The following is a 25,732-nucleotide window of genomic DNA, read 5'->3' as shown; positions in this document are numbered from 1 at the left end:
GCCTTCCACAAGCTTCCCACAATAAGTTGGGTGAATTTTGGCCCGTTCCTCCTGACAGAGCTGGTGTAACTGAGTCAGGTTTGTAGGCCTCCTTGCTCACACATGCTTTTCAGTTCTGCCCACAAATGTTCTATAGGATTGAGGTCAGGGCTTTGTGATGGCAACTCGAATACCTTGACTTTGTTGTCCTTAAGCCATTTTGCCACAACTTTGGAAGTATGCTTGGGGTCATTGTCCATTTGGAAGACCCATTTGCGACCAAGCTTTGACTTCCTGACTGATGTCTTGAGATATTGCTTCAATACATCCACATAATTTTCCTACCTCATGATGCCATCTATTTTGTGAAGTGCACCAGTCCCTCCTGCAGCAAAGCCCCCCCACAACATGATGCTGCCATACTTTTGTACCTGTTCTCTCCAGCATCTTCACAAGGTCCTTTGCTGTTGTTCTGGGATTGATTTGCACTTTTCGCACAAGTACGTTCATCTCTAGGAGACAGAACGTGTCTCCTTCCTGAGCGGTATCACGGCTGCGTGGTGTTTATACTTGCGTACTATTGTTTGTACAGATGAACGTGGTACCTTTAGCTGTTTGGAAATTGCTCCCAAGGATGAACCACACTTGTGGAGGTCTACAATTTCTTTTTTGAGGTCTTGGCTGATTTCCCCATGATGTCAAGCAAAGACGCACTGAGTTTGAAGGTAGGCCTTGAAATAGATCCACAGTTACACCTCCAATTGACTCAAATGATGTCAATTAGCCTATCACAAGCTTCTAAAGCCATGACCTTATTTTCCTAAATGTTCCAAGCTGTTTAAAGGCACAGTCAGCTTAGTGTATGTAAACTTCTGATGCACTGGAATTGTGATACACTGAAATATAAGTGAAATAATCTGTCATTAAACAATTGTTGGAATAATTACTTGTGTCATGCACAAAGTAGATGTCCTAAACGCCAAAACTATAGTTTGTTAACAAGAAATTTGTGGAATGGTTGAAAAACAAGTTTTAATGACTCCAACCTAAGTATATGTAAACTTCTGACTTCAACTGTATACACTAAGTGTACAAAACATTAGCAACCTAATACTGAGTTGCACCCCCCTTTGTCCTGAGAACAGCCCCAATTTGTTGGAGCATGGACTCTACAAGGTGTCGAAAGAGTTCCACAGGGATGCTGTGCCATTGTCCCACACATTTTCCCACAGTCAAATTGGCTGATAGTGGATCCCTCCGAATAACCCAGGTCATCCCACAGATGCTCAATTGGATTGAGATTTGGTGACTGGGCAGGCCACTGCAGTAAGATGAATTCGCTGACATGTTTGTGGAACCATTTCTGGACAAACCTAGCCTTGGGGCATGGGGCATTATCCGGCTGAAAGAAATCTATTTGCACTGCTGCCGTGAAGGGCTGCACCTGATTGGTAATGATGTTCAGATATCCTGTGACATTCAAACAGTGCTCCACTTTTATTAAGGGGTCCAATGTGTGCCATGAAAACAGCCTCAACACAATCACACCACCACCACCAGTGTGCAAAGTTGAAACGCTGATGGATGCATGTACCCGTGTGGTTTTCTCCATACCCTAAGTCCTCCCATCAGCGAGAAACCGCAGGAACCAGGATTCATCAGACCAGGGAATGTTTTTCCAATTCTCAAGTGTTCACAGTGTTTTCGTTCCTTAGCCCACGGCAACCGAGGTCTCTTGTTTTGATGCTGAAAGAAGTGGAACTGAAATACCACATTGTGTCAAGGTACGACAAGTTATTTTATGTCTTTGGGCATCAATGGTGTACTGGACTGTCAGTTGACTAACCGTAGTCAGTCTGTTGCTCTGCACAATTCGTGTCAGCCTCCTTTGTCTTCTTTCATCAATGGCCCGTTTTTGACCACTGGCTGGATGTCCTTTTGGTGGTGGACGATTCTTTATACACACAAGGAACTGTTGAGGGTGAAAAACCCAGCAGAATTGTAGTTCTTGACACACTCAAACAGGTGTGCCTGGCACCTACTACCACACCCCATTCAAAGGCACTTACATATTTTTTCTTACCTATTCACCCCCGGAATGTCAACATACACAATCCATGTCTCAAGGCTTAAAAATCTTCCGTTCATCTCCTTCCGTTTATCTACACTGATTGAAGTGGATTTAACAGCTGACATCAATAAGGGATCATAGCTTTCACCTGGATTCACCTGGTTAGTCTGTTATGGAAAGAGCAGGTGTTCCAAATGTTCTGTCCACTCAGTGTAACATAATATATGCCATTTAGCAGAATATTTTATCCAAAGCAACTTACAGTCATGCGACCATAAATTGTACGTATGGATGGTCCCGGGAAACAAACCCACTAGCCTGGCGTTACAAGCTTAGGTGGGCTTAGGCATGGCATGGGGCATGGCAGAGTGCATAGCAATGGGCTGGATTTTAGATAACATTTTAGAGGCCCCCATCTTGAGGTGTAGAGAAATGTTTTAATATTTATTCCTGGAATTCTACCAATATCTCCATGGAGTTAAGAAAAAATGTAGTAGTTTTAAAGCTCATTTCCTGTGATTCCACATATTCTGCCATGGAGCTGAGAGAAAATTGTGCAGTTATAAGCATTTTGCCATGTGTTAACGCTGTGTTCTTTTGCTCAAATTTAATAACAACATCAATACTGCTAAATTCATTGTTTTGGGAATTTTAGATTTTATTTTGGTGAATGTTAGTTCTCAAAGATTATATTATAAGAAAATATATAGGTCCATTGTCTTTTCTACATATTTAATATCTTTAATATCTTTTAGTCAGTTAAGTTTACAGTGATAACGTTTTTCCATCCCGAAAATGTATTTACAAAAAATATATATATTTATATACAGTACCAGTCAAAAATTTGGACACACCTACTCGTTCCAGGGTTTTTCTTTATTTTTCCTATCTTCTACATTGTAGAATAATAGTGACGACATCAAAACTATGAAATAACACATATGGAATCATGTAGTAACCCAAAACCTTTTAAACAAAATCATAACAAATGTTTTATTTGAGATTATTTAAAGTAGCCACCTTTTGCCAGCTTTGCACACTCTTGGCATTCTCTCAACCAGCTTCATGAGGTATTCACCTGGAATGCATTTCAATTAACAGGTGTGCATTGTTAAAAGTTAATTTGTGGAATTACTTTCCTTCCAATCAGTTGTGTTGTGACAAGGTAAAGGTGGTATACAGAAGATATCCCTATTTGGTAAAATACAAAGTCAATATTATGGCAAGAACAGTTCAAAGAAGCAAAAAGAAACGACAGTCCATCATTACTTTAAAACAAGTTTCTTCAAGTGCAGTCGCAAAAACCATCAAGCGCTATGATGAAACTACTGGTTCTCATGAGGACCGCCACAGGAAAGGAAGAAGCAGTTACTTCTGCTGCAGAGGATAAGTTCATTAGAGTTACCAGCCCCAGAAATTGCAGCCCAAATAAATGCTTCACAGAGTTCAAGTAACAGACACATCAAAACATCAACTGTTCAGAGGAGACTGCGTGAATCAGACCTTCATGGTTGAATTGCCGCGAAGAAACCACTATTAAAGGACACCAATAAGAATAAGAGACCTGGTTGAGCCAAGAAACATGAGCAATGGACATTAGACCAGTGGAAATCTGTCATTTGGTCTGACGAGTCCAAATGTTTGATTTTTGGATCCAACCGCCGTGTCTTTGTGAAACACAGAGTAGGTGAACGGATGATCTCTGCATGTGTGGTTCCCACTGTGAAGCACGGAGGTGTGATGGTGCTTTGCTGGTGACACGGTTGATGATTTATTTTGAATTCAAGGCACACTTAACCAGCATGGCTACCACAGCATTCTGCAGCAATACGCCATCCCAGTTGGACTATCATTCGTTTTTCAACAGGACAATGACCCAACACACCTCCAGGCTGTGTAAGGGCTATTTGACCAAGAAGAAGAGTGATGGAGTGCTGCATCAGATGGCCTGGCCTCCATAATCACCCAACCTCAACACAGTTTTGAGTTGAGTGAAGGAAAAGCAGCCAAAAAGTGCTCAGTATATTGTGGGAACTCCTTCAAGACTGCTGGAAAAGCATACCAGGTGAAGCTGGTTGAGACAATGCCAAGAGTGTGCTAATTTGAAGAAACTCAAATATAAAATATATTTTGAAGGGTTTAAAACTTTGCATTGCGCATGGTGATCTTAGGCTTGTGTGCAGCTGCTTGGCCATGGAAACCCATTTAATGAAGCTCCCGACTAACAGCTCTTGTGCTGATGATGCTTCCAGAGGCAGTTGGGAACTCGGTAGTGAGTGTTGCAATCGAGGACAATTTTTACACGCTACAGCACTCGGCAGTCCCGTTCTGTGAGCTTGTGAGGCCTACCACATTGAGGCTGAGCCGTTGTTGCTCCTATACTTTTCCACTTCACAATAACAGCACTTACATTTGACCGAGGTAAATCTAGCACAGCAGAAATTTGAAGAATTGTTGGAAAGGTGTCATTATATGACGTTGAAAGTCACTGAGCTCTTTAGATAGGCCATTCTACAGCCAATGTTTGTCTATGGAGATTGCATGTCTGTGTGCTCGATTTTATACACCTGTCAGCAACGGGTGTGGCTGAAGTAGATGAATCTACTAATTTGAATGCCATGACTTTTGGCCATGTAGTGTAGAATGGTAGTCATCTTACATTTGGGAACTTCACAGACCTATTGATCAAACAACCATGAAAAAAGTATGCTCCCTCCCTCAGTTGTCTATGCACATCAACAAAAACAAGATCAACAACTAATGCTAGCCAGAGAGAGATGAGATAAAATCTAACGAGGGAACACTAGATAAACCCCCTCAAACTTTTTCAGCTAGTTGGCCGTCAAAATTGCACTGTTAAACGATGGGGAGTAACGTTAGTAGCCTGCACTTCCTTCTGCCTGGACTAACCCACATTTTGACAACTGAATGGGAACTTTCCTGCCTGCCTGCCAAATACATTGACTGGCAACTAAGAGATATGCTAACTGTGCATAAGTTCAGCATAGCTAGCTAGCAACACGATTCACGTGTCTGTACACTTTCCCTCCACTGCTTGCTGTAAACGGGACAAACAAAAGCAAAGCAATTGAAGTTGAATTCAATGATGCAAATGCATCAACCTGTAATTTCATAGAGTAGAACTCAACTGTTCACTTGCTTGTGTGTCCTATTCGGCCCGCAGGCCTTGTGTTTGACACTTACGCTAGCCAATTAGCCAAGTTATGACTGACTTGTGATCATTGCCCTTGCTAGTTTGATTGAATTGGCATTCCCAGCCTTAGTTACAGTAATCCGTTTTTTTCTCAAAATATTGAGTCGTTGAAATTGAAACAGTGTGTCCCGAATGAGTGGAGGCAGCAAAAAATGTACCAGGCCAGCTGTGATTTACAACCTGATAGCAATATTTTTTGGACTACCAAGAAATGTACTGGTGAATTATATTAATTATGCATTGAACTGCATCTATCTATTCTGCCAACACTGTACGTCATAGAATTTTGAGTCAAATAGAACCTATTTGTAAAATCTCTTATAAAGTTGGTTTTGTAGCATAAACTAGGCATTTTATATTTTTGACTGATAATATGATTGTTTGTTTGTTTCACATTTGCAAAGTAGTTAAAACACTGTCAGTTCCACTTTAAGTTTATATTATGCCCTCTTACTTGTGTCTGAAGGGGGAGACGAACTGGCAGTACTGGCAGCTGTACTTGTCCTCTCTGGTGAACATGGCCATGGCTGAGTGGCTCCTCTCGTGGGACCTCAGCCCCTGCATGGACATGAAGACACGGTCGCACTGGGCACACGGGTGTCCCCCCGTCAGCCTCTCCTTCACCTGGTCAGCGGGCAACACCGCCGCCCCAACCACCGGTGACATCCCAACTGCCATCTCTGCCGTCTCCATGGCAACAGCAGCCCCGGCGACCACCGGGCACATCGCAACGGCCACCATCGTCAGGTCCTTGGGGACTGACTCCATGACAGAGTTGTTGGTCACCTCTTCCACCTCCCCGTTAGTGAGGCTGCTCTCAGCCGGGATGGTGGACAACGGCACATCTGCGACTTCTTGCTGTTGAAACATTATAAGATAAATATTTACTCTCAATTTCCATTTCACAAATATGCTCTGGCAGGTAACATGACATCCAGACTAGAGGTCGACCAATTAATCGGAATGGCCGATTAATTAGGGCCGATTTCAAGTTTTCATAACAATCGGAAATCGGTATTTTTGGACACTGGTATTTGGTATTTTTTTTAGTTAACTACACATAGTTGATGATATTACTAGATATTATTTAGCGTGTCATACATAATCTGACTGAGCATACAAGCATACAAGTATCTAAGTATCTGACTGAGCGGTGGTAGGCAGAAGCAGGCGCGGAAACATTCATTCAAACAGCACTTTCGTGCGTTTTGCCAGCAGCTCTTCCTTGTGCGTCAAGCATTGCGCTGTTTATGACTTCAAGCCTATCAACTCCCGAGATGAGGCTGGTGTAACCGAAGTGAAATGGCTGGCTAGTTAGCGCGGGCTAATAGCGTTTCAAACGCCACTCGCTCGCTCTGAGCCTTGGAGTGGTTGTTTCCCTTGCCCTGCATGGGTAACGCTGCTTTGAGGGTGGTTGTTGTCGTTGTGTTCCTGGTTTGAGACCAGGTAGGGGCGAGGAGGGGGACGGAAGCTATACTGTTACACTGGCAATACTAAAGTGCCTATAAGAACATCCAATAGTCAAAGGTATATGAAATACAAATGGTATAGAGAGAAATAGTCCTAGAATTCCTATAATAACTACAACCTAAAACTTCTGACCTGGGAATATTGAAGACTCATGTTAAAAGGAACCACCAGCTTTCATATGTTCTCATGTTCTGAGCAAGGAACTTAAACGTTGGCTTTCTTACATGGCAAATATTGCACTTTTACTTTCTTCTCCAACACTTTGTTTTTGCATTATTTAAGGCTGCAATTTGGGCAGCATTAGGGCTGTTGCGGTGAACGTATTACCGCCACACTGGCAGTCTTGAGTCATGACTGGAGTAAAATTTCCAGTGATTGTTGAGTCACGGTAATCTCCTTTTATGCAGCCTGGACATGTGTTGGTAGGACCCAACTCGCTAACGACCATCAGGTCGCTAATGGCCTGGTACTCCAGGGCTCTGTTGTCCTTCTAACCACTCTGACATCAATGCAAATGCTAGAGAAAATCCCATCAAACACTTATCATCGAAACAGTATGTGTTTTTATAATTCACCTCACTGTGATTGATCAATTTGAAGAAAGAAGTTCAGCATGTGGAAAACATGGTCATTGTGGATGTTGTTTCAAAGCCTAACACAATGAAATGGACTTTCTAATGATCAATTCAAAACACCCATGTGCATTTTAGAGAAAACCTGAATTAAAATAATGATTGTACCGTTATAATGATTGTGCAGAAAAACCATTCGAAAAAAGAAAAACTGATTTAAGATCTCTTTGGTACATAATTGGTCTAGCCTACCTCCAAAATTAAACAAATTCTAGTAAATCGCCTTTGAATGTGGACTGTATTACTATGCACACTGACTGGGCTGGTTACCTTATGCTATGATCCAAAACGTTCTATTCATGAGTCTGGGAGAGAATGTACAGGCCTAGGCGATGCTGTGGGTTCACTGACTATGCAGGGCGTCTAAGCCTACAATTGTAGTTATTTTGTATTTGATATTGAATAGCCCAGTAATAGGGACTTAAAAAAAAAAATCCCAATTAAAAGGCTGACACATTACCGTTAGCTACAGAATATCTCACCCCTGTGCGTTTCCATATCCTCTCTCTCCTTCATCCCTTTCTCCAGCGTGCTGAGAGAGTGGCTGTCAACAATTTAATGATATATGTTTTGTTGTGAATACATGCTACTATCGATGTTCCCGAACAGATTTCACTAGGTTTCCCAAATTAAGCACTGGGTAAATGCGAGAACAGGGTTGGAGAGCCCGTGGCATACAGAGTTTGGGCAGAATATCACCTGTCGGGCAGTGGTGGATTAATGTAGTGAAATAAACGGAGTAGCCTGAAAAAGGAACCAGTGGAAAGTGGCATCCATTCACTATTTGAGTGCATATGGATGACATGTCTTTTGGAAACAAATTTCACATCTTAAAAAAGACTAGATTCAATTGAGAATAGTGAAAATATGATCACTTGTTGAGAGTGTGCAGCCTGAGGCAAAGAACAGAGTGGAAGCTTTTTTTTGCTACTTTCTCAAATCATCAACAGCCTATAGTTGTATCATGCAGCCCATAGATGTTTTGATTTCTAAGACATTCTAAGGATTGTTTCATTCACAACTAAAGTTGCAAATAACTCTAAATCTAGCATATAGGACCTTTTTCAAATGAACACTTTTAAGCTCAAAATAGCCACTTCATATGTGCACTCGCTCCAAATGGGAAACATATATTTTATTCAGCTAAGATCATTTATATTCTTCTTACTATAAAATCATATAATATAAAATAATGGCATGGGACTTATAAGCATATCTTCTCTTCTAAATGATCTTATCCTTATCTCAGCTCACTGGTCACCATAGCAGCACCCACCCGTAGCACGCACTCTAGCAGTTATATATCTCACTGGTCACCCCCAAAGCCAATTCTTCCTTTGGCCGCCTTTCCTTCCAGTTCTCTGCTGCCAATGACTGGAACGAACTGCAAAAATCACTGAAGCTGGAGACTCATATCTCACTCACTAGCTTTAAGCACCAGCTGTCAGAGCAGCTCACAGATCACTGCACCTGTACAAAGCCCATCTGTAAATAGTCCATCCAACTACCTCATCCTCATACTGTATTTATTTATTTATCTTGCTCCTTTGCACCCAAGTATCTCTACTTGCACATTAATCTTCTGCACATCTACCATTCCAGTGTTTAATTGCTAAATTGTAATTACGTCGCCACCATGGCCTATTTATTGCCTTATCCTTATCCTTATCCTACATCATTTGCACATACTGTATACAGACCTTTTCTATTGTGTTATTGACTGTATGTTTGCTTACTCCATGTGTAACTCTGTGTTGTTGTATGTGTCGAGCTGCTTTGCTTTATCTTGGCCAGGTCGCAGTTGCAAATGAGAACATGCTCTCAACTAGCCTACCTGGTTAAATAAAGATGAAAGAAAAAAAGAATGAACAATCCTACAGTGTCACGTTGGTATGAAGAGATTTGGGAGAAAGGCGCAGGAATGCACAAAAAAAACCAAAATGAAGCCCAAATTACAGTGTGCCGTGTAAAGGCATGGGCACAAAGACCAAGCAAACACCTAGCAAAACACAGGGTAGAAACCCAAAACAAAAGAGCGAGGAATACCTCAAATAAATAACACACGTGCACAATGATTAACACCTGGGACGAGACCAGTAATCATCTGCGCAATCCACAATGGCAGGAAAGCCTAAACACACAGCACAGGTACTCACACACACCAACAGACAAAGTAACAATAATGGATAGCCCAATGGAAACCAAAGGTCACACTTATACAAGTACTAATCAGTGGGAATAGGTGTGCGTAATGAAAGTTCCGGAGGGATCTGTGATATACAGCCAATGGCATGGCGCATAGCCAGATAACATACAGTAGGCCATCCCATATTCCGTTCTTCTGAAACAAAATGTCTTCGTATCATAATGTTTCTTTAGACCTGCCTAAAATAAATGGATTTATTGTGATGGTGTGTATTAAACTGATTTATTCTACTTAAAACATTTTTAAAAACGTAGATGTTCCAAAGGTGCGCATCAGTGGCTTGTATGCAAGGAGACGCTAAACGTGTTTATGTTAATTAACGGTCAATTACAGTGAGACCGGCACACTTTTGCATGACAATAACCGTCTGGCAAAATGTAATTACCGCCACAGCCCTAGGCAGCATGCTTGCCAAATATAGAACAGCTTGTTGCTTTGTGGCCATAGACATGTAGCATAATCCATAGAAGGGTTTTTAGAACCTCTTACTCAGGCGATTTGACTGTTAAAATCATGGAAAAACTAATAATGGATCCCAGTCCTGACTTGACTGTGTACTGCCATCTATGGATTATATTTCTATAGTTAGTTGCAGCTGTAATTTTGCCTATAGCAAACTTCAGAATACAATTTTGGGGAGAATGTACAATTCGGAAAGGAAAAGAGAAGACTAATCTGTCTGTAGAAGCAATATAACAATTCATTGTTATATGACGAGCGCATCGGCCATAACCGGTAAGTCAGTGTGTCACTGGAAAGTTTATTTAGAAGCCTACTATAGCCTGCAATACATACAGTTGAAGTTGGAAGTTTACATACACCTTAGCCAAATACATTTAAACTCAGTTTATCACAATTCCTGACATTTAATCCAAGTAAAAATGACCTATTTTAGGTCAGTTAGGATCACCACTTTATTTGAAGAATGTCAAATGTCAGAATATTAGTAGAGAGAAAGATTTATTTTAGCTTTTATTTATTTCATTACATTCCCAGTGGGTCAGAAGTTTACATACACTCAATTAGTATTTGGTAGCATTGCCTTTCAATTGTTTAACTTGGGTCAAACGTTTCGGGTAGCCTTCCACAAGCTTCCCACAATAAGTTGGGTGAATTTTGGCCCATTACTAAATGACAGAGTTGGTGTAACTGAGTCAGGTTTGTAGGACTCCTTGCTCACACACGTTTTTTCAGTTCTGCCCACAAGTTTTCTATGGGATTGAGGTCAGGGCTTTGTGATGGCCACTCCAATACCTTGACTTTGTTGTCCTTATGCCATTTTTCCACAATTTTGGAAGTATGCTTGAGGTTATTGTCCATTTGGAAGACCCATTTGCGACCAAGCTTCAACTTCCTGAGTGATGTCTTGAGATGTTGCTTCAATATATCCACATAATTTTCCTACCTCATGATGCCATCTATTTTGTGAAGTGCACCAGTCCCTCCTGCAGGAAAACACCCCCACAACATGATGCTGCCACCCTTGTGCTTCACGGTTGGGATGGTGTTCTTCGGCTTGCAAGCCTCCCCTTTTTCCTCCAAACATAACAATTGTCATTATGGCCAAACAGTTCTATTTTGGTTTCATCAGATCAGAGGACATTTCTCCAAAAAGTACGATCTTTGTCCCCATGTGCAGTTGCAAACCGTAGTCTGGTTTTTGTATGGCAGTTTTGGAGCAGTGACTTCTTCCTTGCTGAGCGGCCTTCCAGGTTATGTCGATATAGGACTCGTTTTACTGTGGATGTAGATACTTTTGTACCTGTTTCCTCCAGCATCTTCACAAGGTCCTTTGCTGTTGTTCTGGGATTGATGTGCACTTTTCGCACCAAAGTACGTTCATCTCAAGTAGACAGAACCCTTCTCCTTCCTGGGCGGTATGACGGCTGCGTGGTCCCATGGTGTTTATACTTGTGTACTAATGTTTGTATAGATGAACTGGGCACCTTCAGGCATTTGGAAATTGCTCATTAGCGCTCTGGAGCAGGTTTTCATCAAGAATTTCTCTATACTTTGCTCCGTTCATCTTTTCCTCAATCCTGACTAGTATCCCTGTCCCTGCCGCTGAAAAGCATTCCTAAGGCATGATGCTGCCACCACCATGCTTCACCGTAGGGATGGTGCCAGTTCCCTCCAGATTTGATGCTTGGCATTCAGGCCAAAGAGTTGAGTCTTGGTTTCATCAGACCAGAGAATCTTGTTTCTCATGGTCTGAGAGTCTTTAGGTGCCCTTTGGCAAATTCCAAGCGGGCTGTCATGTGCCTTTTACTGAGGAGTGGCTTCCTTCTGGCCACCATAAAGGCCTGATTGGTGGAGTGCTGCAGAGATGGTTGTCCTTCTGGAAGGTTCTCCCATCTCCACAGAATAACTCTGGAGCTCTGTCAGAGTGACCATCAGGTTCTTGACCATCAGGGCCCTGACCAAGGCCCTTCTCCCCCGATTGCTCAGCTTGGCGGCCAGCTCTAGGAAGTGTCTTGGTGGTTTCAAACTTCTTGTATTTAAGAATGATGAATGCCACTGTGTTCTTGGGGACCTTCAATACTGCAGAAATTATGTGGTGCCCTTCCCCAGATCTGTGTCTCAACACAATCCTGTCTTGGAGCTCTATGGAAAATTCCTGGCTTAGTTTTTGCTCTGACATGCACTGTCAACTGTGGGACCTTATATTTTATCTGACCTTTATTTAACTAGGCAACTCAGTTAAGAACAAATTCTTATTTTCAATTACGGCCTAGGAACAGTGGGTTAACTGCCTGTTCAGGGGCAGAACGACAGATATAGACAGATGTGCGCGGATATAGACGGGTGTGCGCCTTTCTAAATCATGTTCAATGAATTGAATTTACCACAGGTGGACTCCAATCAGGTTGTAGAAACATCTCAAGGATGATCAATGGAAACAGGATACACCTGAGCTCAATTTTGGGTCTCATAGCAAAGGGTCTGAATACTTATGTAAATAACTTATTTCTGTTTTAAAAATATATATATACATTTGCAAACATTTCTAGAAACCTATTTTCATTTTGTCATTATGGGGTATGGTGTGTAGATTGATGAGGAAAAACATTCATATCTCTACCTACATATACATACTGTACAACCTTAATTACCTCAACTACCTCACACCCATGTACATTGAGTCGGTACTGGTACTCCTTGTATATAGCCTCATTCTTAAAAATAAATAAATGTGTTACTATCTCCTTTTTTATTTAGCTAATATTTTTCTTACTTTTGAACTATTTTTAACTCAAAACCTTAGGGCCTATGATTTCTTAATCCGGCCCTGCATACAGTCACTGCTCTGCCTGTCCAGTCCTTTCCATCCATCCACCTTGCTCTGCTTGCTCCGCTCACCCGCTTCTCGTGAGTTTTTCGCTTTAGTTGGGGGCAAATTTCCAGCGTTTTTGGTATGAAGATGGCTTCTCTCGCTCGCTCTTTTTTTTTGGGGGGGGGGTAAAATAAACATACTAACAACAATTTACAGACACCCCTATCCTTAGTGCCTGCATTGTTTGCCACATGGACTGATTGTTTGCCACATGGACAAATTGTGCCAATTTGTTTTTTTTTTCTCAATCGCCCACGCTATTTCAATAATAAATCATTCAATTTTTCCATTGTATTAATGATGGCGGATGACGTTTTTTCAAGATGAGAAGGGAATCGTCCAGCCCATTGGGTATCTAACTACACCCCTATATTCCGTGTTCTGAAATATGCAGACAGACGGATTAAAAGTAAGTTTGCATAACTTTTGGACTTTATAGCATTCCCAGAAAGCATAGATTATTGAATCATTGTTAGTTCTAGACTTAAGATATGACCCTACCGTTGTACTGTAGAATGTGTAAATTTAGTCTTTTGTATAATAAATTCTATACGTTAGTTTATACTGGATTATGCGTACATTTTTATTAACTGTAATTTCATTAGTTATGCTTCAACTTTCCCTCCATCTTGTGCCAACATCAGTTATTTTTAAGTCAAGTAGTTTATTTTATTAAGAGATTGTCAGTTGGATAGTTTCTCTGCAAGGTTTTGTACATCTTACCTATCATATGAACATCCCTTTCTGACTCAAATAAGATTCCCTCATGGGTTGCTCTGATGATCAACATATTTCAAATCGAAATGGTGTGATATGTAACTTTTGTGATATGTATTTGGAATGATCTACGTTGGTCAGTCCAAAATTACTTTTTAAATTCTGGAACGGAAATACGTGTATTTCAAGTTACCAAGTAAAATGATGGTTTCTACGCCTTTTGTTATCCAGGTTGTGTTTTTAGAGAGTGACATTGGTTCTTGTAGAATATGTTACATTTTCTTCTATATTGTTAAAGTGTTCTTAACTATGAAGTTGTTCATGTTTTTAGCTTTATCCTTTGAAAAATAGACACATAAACAGATTCTGGGGATGAGCATGATCATCTTCAATATGTACCCATTGTTCTTCGTTAGTGCAATTAACTATATACTCAAGTAAAAGCCCTGGGTAGTGAGGGGATACACTTCCAAGTCTGGAAGGTTTAAACCACCCGCAGGCTTTCATATTGTTGAGTAATGGAATACTGTTGTCTTTATTTTGTTGTTTGTTGACACTTATTAAGCATCCTAAATATTACATGTATAATAATCCACAAAGGATTGTTGTAGATTGTGAGTTATTCTTTTTCCTATTGCCATTATTATAATTTTTTTCCTCCACGTTATTTTTTATCCTGAGATATCCTGACATGCCATCTTCTGTATTCAGTGTACAACTGCCTGGACTGGCCTGGCCCTGGTCTGCAAAACCAACAAGGCCTTAATTTGGCTTCTGTCTTGGGTGAGGCGTTAAATCCTCAGGCCTGCCGTCCCTTTGCCAAGTCCCTGGCAACCTCATCGGAATACTAATGTTGAAACGGTTACCCGCTGCCCTCAATGTTATGGCCTCTTTTCCCCTTGCCTGCCTGCAACGGTCAGGAGGGACTACCTCGCTTGTTTTCTCCAGGGGAAGTTGACAGACTGTCTACCCAGGGGTCTCCGTTGCAATAAAAAAAAAAATGGAAACAGAACCCTGCCATCCGTAAAAACAGACTTCGGCAGTGTGGGGTCTCTTAGGGCTAGGAGTCAAAAGTCAAGTCGGACTCTGAACTAAAGAGTTGGGGGACACAGTGGAATTTATAAATCATGAACTTTTACAGTGGCAAGAAATCGAATGTGAACCCTTTGGAATTACCTAGATTTCTGCATAAATTGGTCATCAAGGCACAACAATAGACAAACATAGTGTGCTTAAACTAATAACACACAAATTATTGCATTTTTCTTGTCTATATTGAATACATAATTAAAAAATTCACAGTGTAGGTCAGAAAAAGTATATGAACCCCTAGGCTAATGACTTTTCCAAAAGCTAATTGAGTCCAATCAATGAGATGAGATTGGAGATCTTGGTTAGAGCTGCCTTGCCCTATAAAAAAAAAAAAAAACACAAAATTTGAGTTTGCTATTCACAAGAAGCATTGCCTAATGTGAACCTTGCCTCGGACAAAAGAGATCTCAGAAGACCTAAGATTAAGAATTGTTGACTTACATGAAGCAGGAAAGGGTTAAAAAGTATCTCTAAAAGCCTTGATGTTCATCAGTAAGACATATTGTCTATAAACGGAGAAAGTTCAGCACTTTTGCTACTCTCCCTAGGAGTGGCTGTCCTGCAAATATGACTGCAAGAGCACTGCGCAGAATGCTCAATGAGGTTAAGAAGAATCCTAGAGTGTTAGCTAAACACTTACAATCTCTGGAACATGCTAACATCTCTGTTGATGAGTCTACGATAGGTAAAACACTAAACAAGAATGGTGTTCATGGGAGGACACCACGGAAGAAGCCACTACTGTCCCCAAAAAAAATAATTGCTGCATGTCTGAAGTTTACAAAAGTGCAACTGGATGTTCCACAGCGCTACTGGAAAAATATTCTGTGGACAGATGAAACTACGGTTGAGTTGTTAGCAAGGAACACACAACACTATGTGTGGAGAGAAAAAAGGCACAGCACACCAACAGCAAAACCTCCTCCCAACTGTAAAGTATGGTGGAGGGAGCATCATGGTTTGGGGCTGCTTGGCTGCCTCAGGGCTTGACAGCTTACTGTCATCGACGGAAAAATGAATTCCCAAGTTTATCAAGACATTTTGCAGGAGAATGTTAGGCTATCTGTCCGCCAATTGAAGCTCAACAGAAGTTGGATGATGCAACAGGACACCGACCCAAATCACAGAAGTAAATCAACAAAAGAATGGCTCCAACAGAAGAAAATGCGCCTTCTGGAGTAGAGGTCGACCGATTAATCGGAATGGCCGAGCCAATTTAAACTTTTCATAACAATCGGAAATCGGTATTTTTTGACACCGATTTGGCCGATCTTTTTTTACACCTTTATTTAACTAGGCAAGTAAGTTAAGAACACATTCTTATTTTCAATGAAGCCTAGGAACGGTGGGTTAACTGCCTTGTTCAGGGGCAGAAGGACAGACGTTTACCTTGTCAGCTTGGGGATTCGTTTTTGCAACCTTCCGGTTACTAGTCCAACGCTCTAACCACCCGCCGTAACAGGTAGTCAGCCTGCCACGCAGTCTCCTCGTGGAGTGCGAGGGTAGCAAGAAGCCAAGGTAAGTTGCTAAACTACCTGTTACGCGAGGGTAGCAAGAAGCCAAGGTAAGTTGTTAAACTTAACTTTTTTATCTTATAAAAAACCATCAATCTTAACATAATCACTAGTTAACTACACATGGTTGATATTACTAGTTTATCTAGCGTGTCCTGCGTTGCATATAATCGATGCGGTGCCTGTTAATTTCTTATCGAATCACAGCCTACTTCGCCAAACTGTTGATGATTTAGCACTGTCGTTGCACCAAACCTAACCATAAACATCAATGCCTTTCTTTAAAATCAATACACAAGTATATATTTGTAAACCTGCATATTTAGTTAATATTGCCTGCATGAATTTCTTATAATTAAGGGAAATTGTGTCACTTCTCTTGCGTTCCGTGCAAGCAGTCAGGGTATATGCAGCAATTCGGGCCACCTGGCTCATTGCGAACTGTGTGAAGACAATTTCTTCCTAACAAAGACCGTAATTAATTTTCCAGAATTGTACATAATTATGATATAACATTGAAGGTTGTGCAATGTAACAGGAAAATTTAGACTTAGGGATGCCACCCGTTAGATAAAATACGGAACGGTTCCGTATTTCACTGAAAGAATAAATGTTGTGTTTTCGAAATGATAGTTTCCAGATTTGACATACATTATGTTTTGGGATAATCTACATATATTTACAATCAACTTTACAAATGACATCCTATAAGATTTTAGCTACCATACTACTGTAATAAATGATGATAAAACTTGAGGTTAGGGAAAAGTAGCCTTATTTTTGGGTCGCGGCTTTTATTCATTCTTCACATCTACAAATATTTTTTTGTTTTGTTTTCTAAACCATTTGTGTTTGTTGTAGAACGATCCGACTGGGCACACAACATCATTTCAATGTGGATAATTGGGTAATATTTGGTTGAGATGTTGATCAATGAGATTACAACCTATACTCACCCACTCAAAAAGACAGCCAAAATTGTTTTACACTTCCAATATGTTATCACTATGCCTTTAACCATCTAAAACCACATCCACATTCCAATGGAAAAAACAATGTCTGATTTTTGGTTTAGTAGTCACACAAACTATTTAAAAGTTCAAATGAGAATACAATGTCAGATATGTTGTTTATTTATACAACAGATGAATGTGTTATCCCCGTGCTTCATCTAATAGCACAACCAAATGACGTGGATTGCAGTTGAGAATACATTTAAAGTAGATAGCGCAAGTGATCAGTGCTGTTCGAGATTCTGCACAGATTATTATAGCAATTGTAAAGATCTCCACAGACCTATTCCTTAACTTAGATTTTTGTTTGAGATGGGGACAGAAATCCCACATATAAACTATTCATTTGTTGACACACTGGAATACAAGCCAGAATAAGTCAGTGGCACAGATGGAACTATCCAAGCAGAACTATCCAATCTCCTTCAAATGTTGATATTTGGTTGCACAGACAACCAAACACAATTCAACATCCAGTTTGTCTACAACTTAATAATTGATGTGTTGGAGTCACATCTTCATCTCAACCAAACCTCAAAGATAAAGAAAAGGACTAACTCTAATCCAATCAAACTCTAAATGCACTTCAAATAAAGTTTCATTTGATTTAGTTCCATTCTTTCAATTAATCCAACATATTCATAATTAACTTGAAGCCAAAACCTTATTTGTGTTGTCTATTTTCTGTGAAAACCTGGGTTGAATTGAAACAGCTCTTGATGACTTTGCAAAAGCCATAGGGCTAAATAGTATCATTGATGATATATATAACTTATAAAGTATGGTTACATTTAATATTCTCTGTTAAACCTACCCTTAGGTAGCAAGAGTGAATATGTTCAGTTATTCAGAGACCTCTCAATAAGGTTCCAGCTTCCAGTTGCTGTGGATATGTAACCTGATACCCCAGGGTCTTCTGAGGCAAACTCAATTCAATGAAATAATAACGTAAGTCCCCAGAATTGCAGAGTTTACGCTTAACCGGTTAAATCCTGAAGGTATAATGCATTATCATGTGGTTATAATGCATTGTAAGAGCATGCATGACCCCCGTGTGTTACCAAACTCTTGGCTATTTGATCTTACCTTGACATGGCCCTCTTTGACCTCCCCGTACTGGACATGTTTCCTCAGGTGGTTACAGATGGCTCTGAGAGTAGGGTGGACCTCCACACAGAAGTTACACCTGTAGCCGATCGGTGCTTTGTCAGCATTATTCACCAGCTAAAAGAAAAGAAAAAAGGGAAGAAAAGGTGGTAAATCTAACAGCCTTACACTCATTCCACTGATATTCTCTATAACTGATTTCATTTCTAACGATAAAACTTTAAACATCAATACTATGTGTAACATTACTATGTTAGCCCAATACAGTGGAAATGATTCATATACTGTTTGTGAATAATAACTGTCTCATTTTCATTCTCATTCTAGTCCAAAACAATGGCCACATCTAGTATTTTACTGAGATGATAAATCACCATCCTTTTGTAAACTCTTCTACTCACTTTCTCAGGCTTGGTCTCCGGTGGCTCGGACGACTTCTGCTTGCAAAGGAGCTGTTTCCTCCTTTCTTGCCGCATCGCCCTCTTCTGGAACTCCTCGTTATGGTTCATCAGGTGAGTGCTGAGGAGAGGAAGGCCCAGGAACTTCAACTCGCAGTGGGAACACTGATAGAGCTCTGTCTCCGTCCCATCTTCCGTGAGGCTGGGGTGGATGACAAAGTCCTGTTTGTGGTCCTTGCCACTGTGATGGTCATTGTAGTGCATGGAGAGAAGTTTCACCGTGCTGAATCGCTGGAAGCATTTTAAACACTTGAAAGGCAGCCACTCGGCAACCTCTCCCTCTGGCTCGGGCTTCGGTTCAACCTCCACCACTTCTGTTACCTCTTCAACATGTTCTGGTTCTTTGGCATAGAGCACAGTGAAGTAGCGTCCGAGCTTGCTGGTGTGTTGCCGCTTGGGGAAGACTCCTGGATGGCGTTTGATGTAGTGTGAAACTATGCTCTTCCTGCTGAAGGCCTGGAACGCACAGAGCGAACACTCCCTCCTCTCCACGGCCAATCGTAGCTCCTCGCTCAGCTCCGACCCTTCAGCCTCCGATGCCACGGGCACCACCACTTTACTGGGCTTCTCCGTCAAAGTCTTGGAGGCTGCCAGGCAATGTGTGTAATAGGCATCAATGTCATGACGTTTCTGGTAATGTGCCGCCAGGCCTTTGCGAATGGGATTGGTGTATGAACAGAGAGCACACTTGAAGACGTTGTTCTTGCCTTCCGGTTGAGCTCTGACGTTGTTGTGCTTGATGCGGTAGTGTCGAGCTATGCCTTTTCTGGTTGAGCAGAAGTACTTGCAGAGCTGACACCTAAACACAGCATGGGTCTCTCCTTTGTTGATAGGGAACTGGGTGAGAGCAAGTTTGAATTCGCTAACCTCTTGTACCTCTGATGATACACTTGTGGCACTGCATTCAGCGACCACCTCATCTTTCACAGTGGAATATGGCACGAGGGAAGGCTTGAACATATCTGAAGCAGGTTGATTGTGATATTTTTCATAGTGAATTTTCAGTTTCTCCAATGTTCCATGAGTGTACGGACACATTTTGCATCTGTATGCTCCATAACCCTGTCTTTGGGTCTTGCACTTGTCATCCACTTCAGTTATATCTTTAACCTGCTCGATGTCATCCGCAAAGTCCTCAGCGGTGACTTTCACCAACGGATGCCTCTTCTGGTAATGAGTAAGAACTCCATGGATGCGTGAATTCACATATGGACAGTGTCGGCACTTGTAAACCGAACTTGGATTTATATCAGCTTCTTGTGCGAAGTCAGCCGCCTTGACTTTCATGCCTGGGTGTTTTTTGCCATAGTGTGTCAGAAGTCCATGTAGGCTGTTATACTCAGACAGACATACAGTGCACTGGTAGGGGTTGTTGGAGATCGAGTTGCTTGTGTGGGAGAGCCTGGGATGGTATTGGTGGTTTTGGTGCTCTTGGGGTGAGGTAGGGATATCCAATGGTCCTTCATCGTGAGCAGTTGGAAGAAAAGTGAAAGGTGGTCCTTTAGCCATTGAGGGGTGGACTTTCTCTTGGGATCTTGGACCTTTGATTATGTCCAATAATACAGACTCATCCCCTTTGACAGCCCAGGGGTGGACAGCTTGGTAGTGGTTGGTAATATCCCAGATGGAGCACGCCTCGAAAGCACAATCTCTGCATTGGTAGTGCTTACTGTCCCCAGCGTTCCCCCCTGGCTGGGAGGTGGTGGTATCAGGCCCGGCCCACAGCTTGCTTGCCATGTACGTGTAGTCAACATTGTGCTCTGGGTGGCGTCTTTGGTAATGCATTAGCAGCCCGTTGGGTTCCGCATGGGAGTAGATGCACCACTCACAGTGATAACCAGCCTCCAGGATGCCATCTTGGTACGCCCAGTGTAAAATGGTCATGGCTGTGGCTTTCACAGTAGGATGATCCTTCTTCAGGTGCTTCTTCAATGCGTAAACATATGGAGATGTATAAGAGCAGTGCCTGCACTTCAGTGAGCGAAGACATCCGGAGGATGCCTCGGTCTCGGTGGGAGCAGCAGGGGCTATGGCAGAGGCGGCAGTGCCCATCTGCGCTCGCTCTCTTTGACTGCGGACCACTGCAGTGTGCCGGCGTACAAGGTCAGCATTGGACTTTGCGTCCCTGTGCTTCTTCTGGTAGTGAATAAGCACTCCTTTTACAGTGCGGTTCCCGTAGTCACAGTGCTGACAGAAGAAAAGCATCTCTGCTTCTCCTTTGTCTGTGACAACTCTAGCGTGAGAATTGCTGGACCCATCAAATCCATTGTTGTTGAACTGTTTGAGAAACTGCTTTGGGGGTGCAATCTGAAGCTCATCCATTAGTTTCATCAACCCAGAGGTGGGAGCGGCGTGCTTGATGTATTTCGCAGTCACCTTTATTTCTGGATGTCTCTTTTGATAATGGACAAGAACTCCCACTACAGAGCGGTTGCTGTACACACAATGTTTACAGTAGTATATCTCTTCATCTGTACCAAATGGCATGGCGGCGCTTGGCGACTTAGCAGGGGTTGGTATATTGATGTTGTAAGAAGAGTTTCCTGCTGACTGTGGCCTATCGACTGTGATAACTCTCATGGTTTTCTGAATGCGGAAATATGAGGCCTTTTGCTCTGGGTGCTTTTTCTGATAGTGAACCAATACAGAGTGCATGTTAGGGCTAGCAAAGGAGCATAAGTCACAGTCATAGACCACAACATTACCAACCTCTTTCAGGGCCTCTGTCTCAGAGCTTGAATCTTGTGTCTTTGCAACACTTTTGAGCACAGGACTGGACGAGGACTTGGGTGTGGAAGTGGAGGAGCTACATGTGAAACTCTTGGGGCCGGAATTTAAAATTTCTCTAAGCGTTTGAGATTCTGCTCCCTTGTGCTGCTGTTCCACCACGTAACTCGAGAAGATCATAGCGTTGTTAATTTTCACCTCAGGGTGCATTCTTTGGTAATGGGGCATCAAGCTTCTGACGTTTGGACTTGTGTACGAACAAAAGCGGCACATGTACAACAAATCTGGCTGGTTGAAGTTCAGCACATTGCTGGCTTCTGGGTGGTGATCCATGTAATGCTCATGAAGGTTGTTGAAGTTGGTGTATTCGATGAAGCACTCCAGACAACGAAATACGGCACTTTGGTCCTCAGGGTCGAGAATGTATCTAAAGCTAAACTTAATGTAGGGGTGCATTCTCTGGTAGTGGGTGCTCACACTGCGGGCTGACTTGTTATGGTAGTCACAGTGCTTGCAATAGAATCGTGCCATCCCTGAGTCCTCTGTATAGTCAAGGTTCTCCTGGAAAGAAGTGTCCCGGCTGTCTTGGCTGCTCTGGTCTTGGAGATCCGCTTTAAGATCAATAGACTCCTTGTCCTCATCATCAGAGAGTGTCATTGCAATGGGAATGTTTCTTAGCTTTGACGTGAGGGTTCTTTTTCTTTTACCCACCCGGCCTTCGTAAAGCTTGTTGTAAACGTAGCCATGATTTTTAATCTCACCGTTGTTCTCTTCCTTGTCTCTGCCTGCATCTTCATTCATGTTGAGCTCTCCTTCCTCTTCATCATCAATTTCTTCCAGATTAATCACCAGATCCTCCTGTTGCTGACTGATCTTGCTCTGAAGGTTGTTGGCAATTTCATCAATCCTAGTTCTCTTCTTGACTGGGGACAGATCCAAAGGTAGATCATTGATGGACTTCCTTGCAGTTTTCCCAGTTAAGTGCTTTTTGGATCCAAGTCCTAGAATTGAAGTCTGTGTTTTTTGTACCTGGCTCGGAGAACTGGAGAATGTTTCCAATTCCGAGTCCTGTTGCTCATTTGTAGAGCCCTCCAAGCTGGCAGCTTGCATGTCGTCACAGTAGGAGTGCTTGTGTTGCTGGTGAACTCGCAGCCCTTTCAGCGTGGTTGTCGAGAAGCTACAGAGTGTACAGCGGTGAGGATTTTGCTGGTTTAGATCATTGCCCACATTACTTAGCTTTTTCCCATTGACTTTGGAAGCAGCAACGTTTCCTCCGTTCACTGATTCTGGTGTCTCGTTATTCTGAGGACCTGGGCTTTCACTGGTCAGGTCCATGGTGTCCCAGTCTGAGGAGTGACTTTGCTTGTGCGTGCCTAACTTGAGAGGGCTGGTGCAGATAAAGGGGCACTCATCACACTTGTATACCGTCGTCTTCCCAGATAGGTGTATGTTCTCAATGTGACGGGAGATGCTTCTGCGATGCATGGTGAGGAAAGAGCAGAAAGGACACTGGAACCTGTTCATGTACCTTCTGAATGGTATCCCTTTAGTCTCCAGCATCTTGTTATCCTCTTCGGACAGAAGCTGCTTGGCAGAATCCCCAGTTGACAAGGGGTCGGTGTAATTGGGATCATCCTCATCACCCAGTTCCTCATCATCTTCCTCAGAGGTGCTCCTGGAGTCGTCAAGCATGCTCAAATCCATCTCCATGGCAGAGTTGGAAACATCGGACATGACGAAGGTGGACCTGTCAGACAAAATGGAGGATCCCGTGCTGTTGGGCGCTACCGATTGAATCTGTGAATACTGATAGGGTGATATCCCAGAGGCAGGCTTGTTGAGCTTGAAAACTGAGGAGTTGACTACAGAGGAGCCTTCATTACCACTCAGGTCTTTGAAAACCATTTTGGAGTTAGGAGGGCTTCTGGGGGAGGAAGGGGAATCAGATTTAGAAGAGCCTGCGCTTCCTTCTCCTTCTCCACCCGGCTGGATGGTTGAGATCATTTTCACCATGTTGCGGTGCTTTTTCATCATGTTGTCACACCACTCTCTTCGAAGCGCTTGGTTTCCCCTTGACTTCCCCAGAGGTTTAACCATGGACTCTAGGATACCACGCTCTACCACATCTTCTGAAAGTTCCTCACTGGGCTCCTCGGACGATAAAGACTCAGGATCATCAACAGCCTCAGACAGAGATTCTGGGGGGTCCAGATTTCCTTTATGATACATCTTCTGGTGCTTCAGGATCCTGGCTTTGCGTGGGGACTTGTATGTACAATACTGGCAGGAGAACACTTTCCCAAGACTGTCATGGATAACGATGTTATAGTTGGACTGTTTGGATGTATGAGAGGCAGGTGAGTTCCCGCCACTTAGTGAGGTTCCATGTACCTTCTTGGTGTGTTCAGACAACAGAGATTTTGATCTGAAGTAACGGACACAGATTTTGCACTGGAATAACTGGTTTGCAGTTTTGTTGGGATGGTTTGCTGACTTGCTGTATGGCATTTGGTTTGAACTTGAAAAGTCTGTTTCAAAGGGGTGGCCAATGGAAAAGAAAGGAAAAAAATTGATGATAAAACAGTCTTTCCTTAAATAGCAATATCAATGTTAATATACTGTAAATAGTAGAACGTATTCATACCCCTAGACTTATTCCATATTTTGTTGTGTTACAGCCTGAATTCAATCAAAATGGATTAAATAGATTTTTTCCCCTCATCCATCTACACACAATACCCCATAATGACAAAGTAAAAACATGTTTTTGGAAATATTTTACAGAAATATCTCATTTACATAAGAATTCATAATTTGTTGAAGCACCTTTGGCATAGATTACAGCTGTGAGTCTTTCTGGGTATGTCTCCAAGAGCTTTCACACCTGAATTGTACAACATTTGCACATTATTCTTTTCAAAATTCTTCAAGCTTTGTCAAATTGGTTGTTGATCAATGCTAGACAACCATTTTCAGGTCTTGCCATAGATTTTGAGGTAGATTTAAGTCCAAACTGTGACTCGGACACTCAGGAACATTCACTGTCTTCTCGGTAAGCAACTCCATTGTTGATTTGCCTTGTGTTTAAGGTTATTGTCCTGCTAAAATGTGAATTAATCTCCCTGTGTTTGGTGGAAAGCAGACTGAACCAGATTTTACTCTAGGATTTGCCTGTGCTTAGTGCCTTTCTGTTTCATCTTGAAAAACTACCAAGTATTGACTCAGGGGTGTGAAACTTACAGTACTAGTCAAAGGTTTGGACACACCTACTAATTCAAGTATTTTCTTTATTTTTACACATTGCAGAATAATAGTGCCAGGTCATCTTATAGGTCATCTTATGCAGCACCCCATCACCCTCCTTCTTGATCAAATAGCCCTTAAACAACCTGGAGGTGTGTTGGGTCATTGACCTGTTGAAATCAAATGATAGTCCTACGAAGCACAAACCAGATGGGATGGAGTGTCGCTGCAGAATGCGGTGGTAGCCATGTTGGTTAAGTGTGCCTTGATTTCTAAATAATTCACAGACAGTGTCACCAGCAAAGCACCCCCACACCACCACATCTCCTCCCCCATGCTTTAGGGTGGGAACCACACATGCGGAGATCATCCGTTCACATACTCTGCGTCTTACAAAGACACAGTGGTTGGAACTAAAAAATCTTTGGACTCATCAAACAAAAGGACACATTTCCACTGGTCTAATGCCCATTGCTCATGTTTCTTGGCCCAATCAAGTCTCTTCCTCTTATTGGTGTCCTTTAGTAGTCGTTTCTTTGCAGCAATTTGACCATGAAGACCTGATTCACTCAGTCTCCTCTGAACAGTTGATGTTGAGATGTGTCTGTTACTTGAACTCTGTGAAGCATTTATTTTGGCTGCTATTTGAGGTGCAGATAACTCTAATGAACTGCAGCAGAGGTAACTCTGGGTCTTTCTTTCCTGTGGCGGTCCTCATGAGAGCCAGTTTCATCATAGCACTTGATGGTTGACGGACCTTCATGTCTTAAAGTAATGATGGACTGTCGTTTCACTTTGCGTATTTGAGCTGTTCTTGCCATAATATGGAATTGGTCTTTTCCCAAATAGGGCTATCTTCTGTACACCACCCCTACCTTGTCACAACATAACTGATTGGCTCAAACACATTAAAAAGGAAAGAACTTCCACAAATTAATTTTTAACAAGGCACACC

At 42.1% G+C, this 25,732-nt stretch overlaps 1 protein-coding gene across 1 annotated transcript in view; it reads right to left on the bottom strand.

The window, feature by feature from the left end:
• Positions 1 to 25,732, bottom strand: part of LOC139408928 (zinc finger protein 462-like) — an 88,411-nt gene that overhangs the window by 24,941 nt on the left and 37,738 nt on the right. The window contains exons 3-5 of the mRNA XM_071153395.1: positions 18,751 to 24,062; positions 18,329 to 18,466; positions 5,719 to 6,122 (exon numbers count right to left, since the gene is read on the bottom strand). Coding sequence (XP_071009496.1) covers positions 5,719 to 6,122; positions 18,329 to 18,466; positions 18,751 to 24,062 — 5,854 coding nt within the window. The remainder of the gene's footprint in view (positions 1 to 5,718; positions 6,123 to 18,328; positions 18,467 to 18,750; positions 24,063 to 25,732) is intronic.

The sequence above is a fragment of the Oncorhynchus clarkii genome, chromosome 5 (assembly GCF_045791955.1).
Source record: "Oncorhynchus clarkii lewisi isolate Uvic-CL-2024 chromosome 5, UVic_Ocla_1.0, whole genome shotgun sequence".
Taxonomy (NCBI): domain Eukaryota; kingdom Metazoa; phylum Chordata; class Actinopteri; order Salmoniformes; family Salmonidae; genus Oncorhynchus; species Oncorhynchus clarkii.
Note: the sequence above shows the minus strand (reverse complement) of the source record. Positions and strands in the feature narration are given on the sequence as shown.